The 13,918-nt window shown below is 48.6% G+C and overlaps 1 protein-coding gene across 3 annotated transcripts in view; it reads left to right on the plus strand.

Moving 5' to 3' along the window:
- Window positions 1-12,222, plus strand: part of KAZN (kazrin, periplakin interacting protein) — a 723,135-nt gene extending 710,913 nt beyond the window's left edge. For all 3 annotated transcript variants that reach the window (XM_044996289.1, XM_044996291.1, XM_044996290.1), the window contains 2 exons: window positions 7,513-7,645; window positions 10,384-12,222. In XM_044996289.1, coding sequence (XP_044852224.1) covers window positions 7,513-7,645; window positions 10,384-10,548 — 298 coding nt within the window. In that variant the 3' untranslated portion in view covers window positions 10,549-12,222. The remainder of the gene's footprint in view (window positions 1-7,512; window positions 7,646-10,383) is intronic.
- The last annotated feature ends 1,696 nt before the right edge of the window (window positions 12,223-13,918 follow it).

Raw genomic sequence — 13,918 nt, forward strand, 5'->3', positions numbered from 1 at the left:
AAGTGATTTTTAACTTTGTTCTTTTTTTATTTTATCTTCCAAACCTACCCCCTTCCCATTAGCATTCACTATGTTAGGCATTCCTTCAGACTTCTCGGTGAAGACAGAAACAAAGAAGTCATTGAGCTTCTCTGCCATTTCCAAGTTTCCTGGTACTGTTTCTCCCTCCTCACTGAGCAGTAGGCCTACCCTGTCCTTGGTCTTCCTCTTGCTTCTAATGTATTGATAAAAAGTTGTCTTGTTTCCCTTTATTCCTGTAGCTAGTTTGAGCTCATTTTGTGCCTTTGCCTTTCTAATCTTGCCCCTGCATTCCTGTGCTGTTTGCCTATAGTCCTCCTTTGTAATTTGTCCTAGTTTCCATTTTTTATACAACTCTTTTTTTATTTTTTAGATCATGCAAGATCTCGTGGTTAAGCCAAGCTAGTCTTTTGCCACGTTTTCTATCTTTCCTACCCAGCGGAATAGCTTGCTTTTGGGCCCTTAATAGTGTCCCTTTGAAATACTGCCAATTCTCCTCACTTGTTTTTCCCCTCAGTCTTGATTCCCATGGGACCTTACTACCTATCAGCTCTCTGAGCTTGCCAAAATCCGCCTTCCTGAAATCCATTATCTCTATTTTGCTGTACTCCCTTCTACCCTTCCTTGGAATTGTGAGCTCTATGATTTCATGATCACTTTCACCCAAGCTGCCTTCCACTTTCAAATTCTCAACGAGTTCCTCCCTATCTGTTAAAATCAAATCTAGAACAGCTTCGCCCCAGTAGCTTTGTCAACCTTCTGAAATAAAAAGTTGTCTGCAATGCAGTCCAAGAACTTATTGGATAGTCTGTGCCCCGCTGTGTTATTTTCCCAACATATATCTGGACAGTTGAAGTCCCCCATCACCACCAAATCTTGGGCTTTGGATGATTTTGTTAGTTGTTTAAAAGAAGCCTCTTCCACCTGGTTAGGTGGCCTGTAGTAGACTCCTAGCATGACATCACCCTTGTTTTTACCCCTTTTAGCCTAACCCAGAGACTCTCAACACTTCCGTCTCCTATGTCCAGCTCCACCTCAGTCCAAGTGTGTACATTATTAATATATAAGGCAACACCTCCCTTTCCCCTGTCTATCCTTCCTGAGCAAGCTGTACCCATCCATACTAACGTTCCAGTCATGTGTATTATCCCACCAAGTTTCAGTGATACCAACAATGTCATAGTTGTATTTATTTATTAGCACTTCCAGTTCTTCCTGCTTATTACCCATACTTCTCGCATTTGTATATAGGCATCTAAGATAAATTGGTCCTATATAAATGAAGAGATGGACAGACACAAGTTTGAAGTATTAAGTATCTGGATGCGTGGCTGGTGGTCTTGCTCACGTGCTCGGGGTCTAACTGCTCACCACATTTCTGGTCGTGAAGAAATTTTTCCCAGGCGAGCTTGACAGGGACTGTGAGGTGTATTTTCTTTCCTCTGGGGCATGGTTCGCCTGATGAGATCATTTGGGCTTAGCTCACCTAACCCATCCCATGCCATTGCAGGGCTTCAGACATTGGCAAAATCTCGATTTCCTCTGTTTTCCGTCTGGCTCCTGGGGACTGAAACGCTTTAATCTAACTAATGTATTTGGGCTTAGTATAAGGGTATCTGGGTGAAATTTAATAATCTGCGATATACAGGGGGTCAGGCTGGATGATCTAATGATCTACCTTCTGGTCTTAAACTCTCTGAAGCTCTGAAATAATGTCCTGTGTACCACTGGCTTGGAATTACAATCCCAGTGTGAAATTCTCTATTGTCAGAAAGCCAGCACAAGTCTCTTGTGTAACCCCCTCGTCGGTGCCTATGATGTGCCCCCTGTGTGCCTAATTCACACAGGATATGAGTCTGTTATAGCCCCTGCTACAGAATCTGGCTTTTTAGCTCAAACTGTAGAGACTTGTGCTTTCAGCTATAGGCTTCTGTGCGTCAATATCTGTTGTTGGCCAAGACAGTGATCCTCACGTAAGTATTGGATAAAGCTCAGTTTGAAGGGATTAAGTGCGATTTAAGTGGTGCATAAGCCGTGTGCTGGCCCTCCACACAGAGAATGTGTTTCGCTCCTATTGATTTGTAGATGGAAAAAGCTGAGTGCCTGCTGCTACCAATGGATGAAATGCTGATAAATCGACAGCGGGCGAGCTCTGAGGTCCTGCTGAAAGTTCTGATCGGTCCAGAGGTTTCATAAAGGGTGGGTCTCTCCCATCAGTCTTTGCACAGCATTCACACTGACACCCAATGATTGTCGACTGAGACTAGAATACAGCCAGCTGTTGTGAACTGTGTAGATCCAATCTAATCTATTGAAGCATTTGTACCGTTCTCACGGCTGTTGTGCTTTGGGGAGGTCTGAGTCAGCTGGGATGCAAATGTCGTCCTTCGTTGTTGCCAGCGGTGAGTGGGGGGTCCAGTGGCCGATGATGGGGGTGGGTGTGCAAGGCTGATGGGTTTGGAAAGCTGCAGCGCGTGGGGCCCTGCTGGTCTGTCAGCGCAGCCCCTGCTGCATGCCAGCTCTTGGCCAGCAGAGCCCCGCCCCTGGCATGTTTCCGGCCGGCACTGGCAGCGCACTGTGAGCTGCAGTGGCTGGTGAGTGCAGGTAGGTGCCAGGCAGCAGCCGATTATGTGTCGCCTCTGCTGCCTACCCGTCGGCCGTTTACATGCTCCCCCACTTGCTGTCCTCTCCCTGCTTTGCCCTGTCACTCCCCCCAGCCCTGCGCTTCCTCCATCTCCCCCCCACGGGGTGCGTCCCGCTGCCAGAGCTGTGCAGAGCACTCAGCTCACCAACGGCTTGGCCAGCAGGCTCCTTCCTTCCCCCACCGCCTCTGGCTGAGCTGGTGCCCTAGGAAAGGCCCAGACCCTGCAGCCTGGGGCACTGGCCAGGAGGAGCCAAGCCCTGCATATGCCAAAGCCCTGCCCCACGCTGGCAAGGGGAAGCCGCCCCGCCTCTCAGCTAAGCTCTGGAGTGGCAGGGGGAAGTGATTTCCAGCCGGTTCACACCCCGACCCAGCAGGCTCCACAGCAGCCCCCAGGCAGGGGCTTAGGACCCTCTTCACCCGCTCCGTCCCCAGGCACCCTCCTCTGCTGAGCCACCGCTCTGGCCGGGTTCGCTGAAGCCCCTGCAGTCAGGTTCCCTGGGCCCTGGTGCACAATGCGTCCTCAGGGCTTAACCCCTTCCTGCCCGCGCTGTAGTCGGGGGACAGGTGGCGGCTGGGTTATGTTGGTGGCCAGCAGCAGCCTGGAGGCGTTAGCTGCCTTTCGACGCTGTGTGGGCAGGAAGGGACAAGCTGCTTCCAGCCCAGGGGAGCGGGGTGGGGGTGGGAAGAGATGAGTTCTGCAAAGACATGGGCCTGGTCATCCCTTTCCCCCACCCCCGCCCTGCGGCTGGAAGCAGTTCCTATCCCTTCCCTCCGGCGCCGTGCCGAAAGGCCGCTGCTGGCCACACTCTGGCCAAAATCTGGGGAGGGGGGCATGTGACCCTGTGTGCCCCCCACCACCTGTTGCCTCGGGAAGATGTGGCACCAGGGACAAGGAGAGGCAGGTCCGTCCCGGGGGCCCAGCTAGGCATGAAGGGCAGAGAGCCCCAGGAAGGGAGGGTCGGGTTGGGCAGTCACACACCCATGCCCCCCCGTGAGAGAGGTGTATGGGAGTGTGCGTGTGTCACCTCTCCCCATGTGAACCCTAAAGCCTTAAAGATAAGAAGGTAAATAAAAAGCATCCAGCTACTCAGTATTTCTTTTTAACAGGGGCTCAGTCCACTTGATGTTAATTTGAATGTTTATGCAGCGTAGTTCTGATTGACTGACTGCCATTGAACTCGCTTGAATATGAGTAATTTTACCAGGTGTCCCGTATTCAGCATATGGAAATATGGTCACCCTAAGTCTGTGTCAAATTATCGTGGCTTCCTTTGATTGTAACAACCACCCGTTCAAAACCCATTTGAGCTGTACTTAGTCTTTGTTGGTAGGAAGACACCCCCGCGTGACAGTCTTTCAGAGGGTATTAACTGTCCTGTTGGATGTGAAAAAGAGACGACGTTAGCTGCGGTGGTGTGGAGCGGGTATTGTTGCTGCTGGTGACGTCCAGCCCTGTTTTCTTTAAGACAGAACACACATGCGCGCACACCGGGAGAGAAAGGAACAGCTAAACTAGAAAATACAGCTTCTGTTTCTGGTGCTGACTTTCACTTGCAACTTTGCTGCTGGAAAAATGCAGGCACTGCCTGATGTCTTATCAGCTACTCCGAGCTTGTTCCCGCAACGGGCTGTTTAGGGCATTGCGTTTAGCTTGTCTTTCTGGTCACCAGGCTTCCAGCAGCGTTGCAAAGATGGAGTTGTCTTGGCCAGCTGAGCCAGACAATTTTTAGAAAGAGGAGAGACAGAGAAGAGAAGAATTAAGGTGAGGAAGGAAAATTACACATGAAAGAGGGAATGAGAGCAGGAACCAAAGTCTCCCACATGCCAGCCATCTTTCCGAATTGAGCTGAAGCTGGGGCAGCTGGTAATGTCATTGGTTCCCTCTCTCTGGCCTGGTCCGGTCAGGATGGCTCTCAGGATCACTATGATGAAGGCCCAACAGTGTCCTGGTGGATCCTGAGGCCCCAAGTGCTGGTGAGGGTGGCCGCCATTATGGTGAAGCTCACTCCTTGCAGTCCATGGTTTCCTCTTCCCCAGCATCCATGTAGTGACACCCGCCTCCCAGGTCAACGATGCCCAAGGAAATGGAAATACATGCCACTCTTTTCCAACATAAACCTTTCACCCATCTCTAGAATCGTTCCGCTCATTCTCACGCCGCCCTGTGACGTTGCGAGGAGCCTTGCAGATCCCTTAGCACAGTTCTTGCAACCTAAACAGTCCAGTTAGTATCAGGCTGTTTATCGCCTCTTTTTGCTGACTTTTACAAACAACTTTCTATAACAGGCTGAGTTGGACGTCTGTTACCTTAGGCAACGTAGCGTAGAGGCCTCTGCACCGCGGGTCTGCATGGCGTGTATGGCATTCATTCACTGCCTGGCACGTCTGTCCACACAAGCAGGATTTATGCAAAGTATCCAGTTGAGAGCTGAGAGGGGAATTCTCCTGCAAATTTCCAGCACAGGCAGTGAGATTTCAAGCTTCTGCAGGCCCGACTATACAGATGGCTCTGGTTAGTTGGCTCACCCAAAACAGATGGTTCACAGTGCAAATATTGTGCTTTTGTTTGCACACACATACACACACCCCCAAAGAGCCCAGGCAAATTTGGAGCCCTGGAGTTTCGTAGCTGTCAATATTGTACAAGCAATTAGACGTGTTGACAGCAGAAGGCGTTGCGCTGGGGATGGCAGGCAGCATTGTACATTGCAGAACCCATCCACTAGAAAGCGATGTTTCTGCCTGCCCTGATTACTGCTCTGTTACTGTCACGCAGCCAGAATGGCAAAGGCACAGCCCACCCTCCTGGCACCAAAACCAGCTATCCAAAGGATGGCTCATGGCACTGCTAATGAGATGGGAAGGATTTCACCGCTAGGTCAGCTGCTCAAATCCAACGTGTCAGGAGAAACGTTAAAGATGCTACCATCTTACTGGGTCTTTGGAGACCTACATAGAATAAGTTGGGGGTTTTCAGTCCATTGTCCCAACTGGTAGAAGAGGCAGAGAGGTCAGGGCCAGAACTGGATAAATTCATGGAAGTTAAGCCCATTAATGGCTATTAGCCAGGATGGGTAAGGAATGGTGTCCCTAGCCTCGGTTTGTCAGAGGGTGGGATGGACAGCAGAAGAGAGATCACTGATCATTACCTGTTAGGTTCACTCCCTCTGTTGCACCTGGCATTGGCCACTGTTGGCAGACAGGATATTGGGCTAGATGGACCTTTGGTCTGACCCAGTATGGCTGTTCTTATGTGTCTGGAAAATGTTCCCATCCTCATTTTCAGAGATGGTCCCTTCAGCTCAGGATAGAGTGGCAATGAGAGGAAGTTTACTCTGCCTTTCTCCAGGCTATACCCGTTCAGGGGTGAAGCAGGATACGAGATGATCAGAGATGATGAGGTGTCTGAGGGGAACCTCACAGAGGGGGAGCCAGGAGGCACCATCCTGAATCTGTTTCTCCCATTAGAGGAATCCAGAGTTGTCAACAATGGTTTCTCCCTCCCGCAGAGAGGGAATAAGACCAGCATAGCAGCTAGTGAGCCGGCAGCAGGCAGAGGGGCAGACGGAAAGGCTGGTGATATAAGAGTCACTTCCCAAGCAGTAGTGTGAAATCAAAGCATGTGCATTGACAGCGGGGAGGCTGAACGACCCTGGCCCCACGGTGGCTGAGAATGGAGCCTAGCCCACTGCTGGCCACAGGAGATGGGCTTGTGAGATCAAATGACACGTGTGAAGAAAAGGGGAGTGTCCATGAAAGGCACAAAAGCGAGGCAGGTGCAGGGACTGACTTGGACCTAGAGTGACCAGACAGCAAGTGTGAAAAATCAGGACAGGGGGTAGGGGGTAATAGGAGCCCATATAAAAAAAAGCCCCAAATATCGGGACTGTCCCTATAAAATCGGGACATCTGGTCACCCTACTTGGACCCTGCGTCCCTCGAGCGAGCGGAGGAGCAGCAAAAAGATTTCTGTGTGCCGCTGTGTCACCACCACCTAACACTGCAGAGCGAGAAGAAAACATGGCTGCCGGGGACTGTGGCACTGGGCGGGAATGGCTGCTGGGAGGTAGAAAGCCAGGGTGTCGACTGATGGGAAGGCAAATTGAAAGCGACTGGATGGCAGCAAGAAGCAGGTGACGTGAACTGCGAGCAATGGAGAGGACTGGACTGTGTCACGGCACAGATGGGAAAGGGGCCTGTTATGTCTTCCTCCCTGCACCCTGTAAAATCTCTCTTTGGCAAATGCACCCTCATTTATATCCAGCTGGAAAGCCCAGAGTGCTGTTCATTGGCTGAAGTTCATTATTTTGGGAAGCAGGAATTTGCTGTTCCAAGTCAGAGCACAGATGGAGCTGACCTCTTCTGAAGCTTCTGGATATGTGGAGCCAGGTTTTTGTTCATCTCATGATAGACACGGGGCCAGGTGGAAAGTCTGGCTCTGAATCTGGCCTTTCACAAATACTGGGTTTGTTGAAGTTTTGTTTTGGGCCTGACTCTAGCAGACAAGGTTGGCTCATGGGAGTTTTAGCCAGTCACCAGTACCTGATGCTTGAGAGGAAGGCAAAAATGCCATACACTTGGCCAAATACGCACCTCTACACACAGAGAAGGGGGGAAGAAATTATTTCTTGATCCCTGCAGCCATCACAATACACTGTGCAGCATGAGATCACGTTAATCCTGCCCTAGCATGTATGTTACAATTGAGCCTCAATTATTGGCTGTCATGGATGCATGTTATAACTGGTCATCGGATGAACCAGCCCTGGAAGGGTTTGGGAACGTGTCTCTTTCATTTGCTGACTCCACATTAAAAACTGCTGTGAGCTGAGTGCCTGTTCATTGCTCAGCCCTACAGGTGTTCTAGAGAGCGACCGGTATGGAATGTCGACTCTCCTCAAACAGGGTTCGCTCAGGCGCTCCTCCAGCGCTACCAGGCAGAGCAAGGAGGAGGGGAACAGCTTAAAATGCAAAGCAAGCAGGGTAAGTCTGTTCACATTTTTACAGGGGAGGCTGGCGGGGAGGCAAATATGACACTACGGCCCGAACTGGTTACTAAACACGACTGAAAAATCTGGGCCTGAGCTGTTTTGAAAATATGACTTGATTACTGCTTACTCTGGATCAGGTCCCCTTTTCCTGCTGTTCTCCCTTTGAAGTTCTATCGCTTCACTTTTATGGTCCTATCAGTACAGCCTATGGAGGTTCAGATAGAGACCCATGAAAAACTGGACAGGCAGTACAACTCTAGAGTGCGCTAGTAAACCCCTCTGCATTTTTCCCCCGCTGATGCTAATAACAGTTATCAACCAGGTGCGTGAGTAAGGGCATTAAGCAGCATAATGCAAGATGGGTGACTATAAATCATATTCTTTAAGGTAATTAAATTGCACTGAAAAGCCTTTTTGTGTCCAGGAAAAGTTTGCATTTTTAAGCCTGGAATTTATGTGATGAGTAACTCAATAACAAACCAATTATAACTTGCATAGGCTGGGCCATTTAATCACCAAGTCCTAATGACTCCCCTCTCCCAGCTGGAAATGACTGATTTTCTGCTTGGAATTGTCATTTCATCTCCATGATAACTGGGGATGTAGATACTCAGAAGAGGCATGTGTGAGCTAATGAAATAATTCATTGCATTCATTTAAAAATTTGCACACTCTCTCTAGATATCTGTCTCTACATATCTATATATATCTTAGAAATACTCTAAAATAGTCTTAGAAATATTTAGAAATACTCTTATACACATAGGTGTTGGGCCAGCAGTCTAAGGCAGCCCAGTGCAATGGCTCAAAAGAGTCAAAGCTTTCTCTAGAGATCTCAAGGGAGCACTGGTTCAGCCCTTTTGTAGGGTTAGTATCTTATGTTGCTTTCTAGCGCCCCTTGCTGGCCAGTATTATGAACTCCATTGACTGGCAATGTGCCATGCCACTCCAGATGGCTAGAAGACGGGGCCAGCCTGAAACAAGGGCTGGAATCTCAGCTGATCCAAACTGAAATCTCGCCATTGACTTTAATCAGTACAGCACCATTAACACCCACGGAGGATCTGGCCCTGGGTCTTTAGGGTTAAAGGGGAAACAATGGGGGACTTCAGGACAGATTCTGAAACCATCCCTCCCAACCTCTTCCTTAGGAACAACAGACAGAGAACGCGGAGTCCCTGGTGGAAGCTGCAGGGTGGTTGTTTGGAAGTATGGCGCAGGATGCAAACTAGGCAAACATATTTCAAGCCTTAATGTGAGGCTGTAATCAGACAAGCCATTTTTTTAAAGTGTGGGTGGATTCTCCTCCGAAAAGTAACTGTAAAAATGCCACCCTGGAACTTCCCTGGTTTTTACAGCTCAGTGACTCGGGGTTAGTCACCCAGTTTATAAGCACAAAACAATAATAAATTCCTAACTGCCAGCCCTGCAAATGGAGGGCCTAATTCTGCTACCTTTACTCATGCTGAGTGGTTCCTCATTATTTGGGTAGTTTGACTAGAAGTGCCCTGAGTACAAGTGGCAGAATCGGGCCCCGCAGCGAGGGAGCTGGCAATCAAGCAGTGCGCGGATATGACTGGCAATGAGGAACCTGCAGACAGAACTTAGTTAAAAATTCTATTCAGGACACCTGAGCCGGAATAGATCCACCTTGTTCTCCTGCAGCTGTATTGGCTGGGCAAAGGTAAGCGTACAAAAGCCATAGGAACCTGTTTTCGTCAGCTGTGTCAGTAAGACAGACTCAGGGAACCAGATCTGTGGTGTAAAGATGAGCCCGATTTCGAGTCACTTTTCTGCTTATTACTACACTTTTTAAAAAAAAATACTTTTTTCTTACTTGACACAAATGCAGCCCTGCTGATGTCACTCAAACAAACATTCTTGTCTCCTTGTACAACAGCCAGTCCAGCTATGGGTGAGTGAGCTGGATTGGGTACTGCCTCAGGAATCAACAGGTGTCGGGGCCATGCTGATTATAGAATCATTATTAACGCTATTGGTGCAAGGGGCAGAACTGGTTTGACTCTCCGGACCAGCTGGTGTAAATCAGCATCACTCTGTTGGCTCCAGTGGAGCTATGCCAACTTACCCCTGAGGGCAAGAGCCTTGTCTGCTGTATGTCTACACTGCAATTAAAAACCCATGGCTGCCCCGTGCCAGGTGACTCGGGCTCATGGGGTTCGGGCTAAGGGGCTGTTTAACTGCAGTGTAGACATTTGGGCTCAGGCTGGAGCTACCAGCCTGGGACCCTCCCCGCTTGCAGTGTCCCATAGCCCAAGAGCCAGTCTACACTGCTATTAAATAGCTCCTTAGACTGAGCCCGAGTCAGTAGACATGCCCTCAGATTCCAGATTTGAGTTTCCAGTGCTGGCAATTAGAGAACCAAACCTTTGCTTTGTCTACTGAGCAAATTTGGATCTGGAAGCTCTCGCGATATGGAACTCTGTGGCAATGACGTATTACAATCCTACTTCTGACTGTACGTGGATTTTAAAGGAGCTTTGGGTCAGTTCTTGATTAAGCAGACCTAGTGCCCCCTTCCCTCCATGACAATATCATGCATCCTGTCTCTTTCTCCCCAAGACGAGAGGTCATCTAGTCCAGTCCCCTGCACTCCTGGCAGGACTAAATATTATCTAGACCATCCCTGACGTGTTTTTCTAACCTGCTCTTAAAAATCTCCATACAAGGGTGGAGAGTATCCTCACGTTCCTCTGATTTCATTTGCAGCTTCCCCTGGGGAAAATTGGAAGGGGATTCAGCGGAAAAGACACTGATTTCCATGACGACTACGGGTCTCTCAAAAACGAAGAGTGCTGTGAGGATATGAAGCTAAGTAGGCCAGAGCAGTGCCGCCTGGGACGCTTTGGCAGCTTGGAAGTCACCAATGTGTAATGAACTGGATTGTTCAGGCAAGACAGGACTCACTGAAATCAACGGTGACATTGTGGCCAGCAAATGGGAAAGAAATCTGAAGAGAGTGAATGAGACGCAGACTTCTTTGGTTGTACATATTGTAGCCGTTGCTAGAGGAAACTCTGTTCAGACCTAACTCGGTGACGTGTCTTTGTTTAAAGTGTCTGTCTTGTGTTCATGCTGGGGAATCCAGTACCGATTCCCTATAGTAAAAGATTTCCAGCAAGCATTCCAGAACATGTTCAGAGATGAACCCGGGCCCGCGGTGAAATGATAGCAATGCTCACCCAATGACCTGACCGATCCGTTCTTCTCTCTGGGTGAGACCCCCCCACCCCCCCAAATACAAAATGCACTCATGGGATGACTGTGGGGACCCGGGACTGCCAGCTTGAATGGGGCAGGATAGACCAGCCCCGGTGAGATTGCTTCCAGTTGTCATGACCCAGCATCAGCCCATCGGGTTTGTCTATTGCTTTGACGTCGCACGGGGGAGGAAGGATAAAAAGAGAGAGGAAACATGTCGAGGAGGAGAAATTAGGTGAATGAAAATCAACGCATACTTTGGAACAGGGTGGGGAGACTGGAAAGGTCTGGCCCTTTGGGGCACCCTCAGTGCTGTCACTGACCCTCATTATGCAAAGGGGTGAACACCCGCTGGGAGCACTGCAGGAGATCAGTCGGAAGTGAGGCCGAGAAACGCCTCCCATTCAGACCCTTGAAGGATCAGGTCCTTTCATTGGTCTCCGGTGCATAGATCCCATTGTGAGCCGTGCTTCAGGAATACCACGGATAGACAGCAATGTCAGGCAGGGGCAGTACTTCCTCATCTGCAGTCACTTCAACATTGTGCAGCAAGAGATCAAAAACCTGACTCACCTCTCAGCCTCTGGGGCACTCACAGCTTCCAAAATGGACAGAAAGCATCTGTAGGAGCAGCCCTGCTCTTTCAGCTTGCAGTCTCATGTGATTTCACCAACATGGGCAAGCTTTCAGTGCCTGGGTGGGATGTCTGCTAGGAAGTGCCTGCTGCTACCAGAAGCGATGCTGGCAATTCCGTAGGTGACATTCTTCCCTGTGAGTCAGTCCTGAGCCAGTGCCCCAGCATATTCTGTGGGAGGTGTCCTTGCTTGGATTAAAAATGTGGATAGATGAGCTCCTGCCCCACTGAAGAGCTCAGAGAGCTTTTTACAAAGCTAAGCAGAGTGTTGGTCCTGATATCTTGGCCAAATTCAAACCTTGGTACATACATTCTGCCTAGCTTCTTATAATAGTTCCCTTTACTCCCTATGAATGATTGTTTAGCTTGTCTGGCACAGGCTGGGTGCTGTCTTCCTCCCCAGAGGTGGATGCATTTCAGCAGTGGCCGAGCAATCCATTTGCTGCAGTCTGTAAAGCACTTTGGGGACTTTCTGGCTCAATGGTTCTGTATTATTATCGGTATGGTCTTTCTGTGGTACGATTATTGCTATAAATTCCTGGGCACAAAGGATGCTTCCGTTTATTTATTAGAAGTTATGGGAGCTCATTGAGGCTCTGGGTTCTAAGTAAATGTTTTCTTTTTGGTCAAACATATTGTCAGGCAGGCAGCTGTTGGGTTTGCTTTAGGCATAAAGGCCTCGCTCCAGCTCTGCCAGTTTCCACCATCTGAGGATCAGGCCCAGTACAGTCAAGGGGCTCACTAAGGGGTCCACAAAGAGGAAAGATCAATTTTACGCTTTTAAGGCTACAGAGTAGATGTCAGACAAGCCCTCTGGAAAACTGAGATGAAGAGATTCCCCAGGCCTGCAAGGTTCAGTAGCATGAATGGAAAAAAGGAAACGCGGGGGGGAGATCAAGCAAGCAGAATATGAAACTCAAGTCTCTGTCCAGAGGAGAACATCACTTACAACTAGGGTGACCAGATGTCCCGATTTTAGAGAGACTGTCACAATTTTTGGGTCTTTTTCTTATATAGGATCCTATTACCCCCCACCCATGTCCTGATTTTTCACACTTGCTGTTTGGTCACTCTACTTACAACACGTATTTCCTGCTTCATTCTTTTCCTCTCTCTCTTTTTTCTTTTCCTCTCGGGTATTGAGTAGAACAAACAAGTATTTAGAAAAAGGAATGTTAAATATACTGGGTTAAATTCTGATCTCACTTACAGACAGGTAGCTCCACAGTCCTGGGTGCCCAGCATCTCTGAAAATTAGGCAACTTAGATGCCTGAATATGGATTTAGGAGCAATCAGCTAGCATGCTAGAGGCTGCATCTGCTAGGCGCATACGCACCCAACTCCCATTGAATCAACGAGAGTTAGTTAGGGTCCTACCTGCATCCTTAGGCACCAAAACAGCTTTAAAAATCTGGCCCATAGGCCCTAATTCAGCCTGGTATTTGAGCATGTAACTAATTTCAAGCATGTGAGCAATCCCGTTGATTTCAATGGGACCACTTTTGTGCTTAAAGTTAGGTACCTGCTTAAGTGCTGAGCTCTTAAGTGGCACATAAATCTTGTGTGTGTTCTCTGCACAGGGGTGAATTTCACATTCAGGGACCAATCCCGCAGCTGGTCTATGGGTGTAATGGCTGCAGAAAGCATATTTGAGTTGATCCAAAGCTCCTGGAAGTCAATGGAAAGACCCACATTCTCAGCTGGCTTTGCATCAGACTCCCACACAATTCCTTAACTAAGAGCCTGATCTAAAGCTTATTAAAACCAAGCTGAGTTTTCCCATTGACATTACTGGGTTTCGGCTCAGGCCCTTACATTTTAGGCAGACCTAAGACTTACTGAATTCTCTAGGAAAATCGGTTCTCCAAATGCCAATTTTGCATCACTGAGCCCCACTGACAACTGAAAGCGGCTATTCATTGAGCACGAGGATACCGTTTACTGTTTCTCTAGGAAAGAACCGTGACGTGTGTATCACGTGAAAGCTATTTCAGTACCATTGGTTTATTCAGTTATTAAATACCTTGTTTTAATAACCACTGGAACTGTGTTGAAACAGAGATGGCGTAAATGTTTGTAACCAATTTCCTCCACAAAAGTGTAACCTCAAAAACCACTTCACCTACTCAAATAACTCTTGGCCTCCTGAGTAACATACTATCCTCTGTTCTAGTACAGTGGCATCAAATGTCACTCTGAATGGCCCTTTTCTTTACCTGTTGAGAGCTCACCTGGGAATCATTTCCTTTGTTAGCAGCAAGGTGTTTTTCATCACATATTTGAATCCAGGAGCCCCAAAGAGAGCCAAACCGGCCATGGGCAAGATCAACAGTGCGACTGAGTCAAAAAAAGACTTAAAAATACATCAACCATGGGGACTGTAGTATAGATGTAGGAGGAGAGGAGCT

Source organism: Mauremys mutica, chromosome 21 (assembly GCF_020497125.1).
Source record: "Mauremys mutica isolate MM-2020 ecotype Southern chromosome 21, ASM2049712v1, whole genome shotgun sequence".
Taxonomy (NCBI): domain Eukaryota; kingdom Metazoa; phylum Chordata; order Testudines; family Geoemydidae; genus Mauremys; species Mauremys mutica.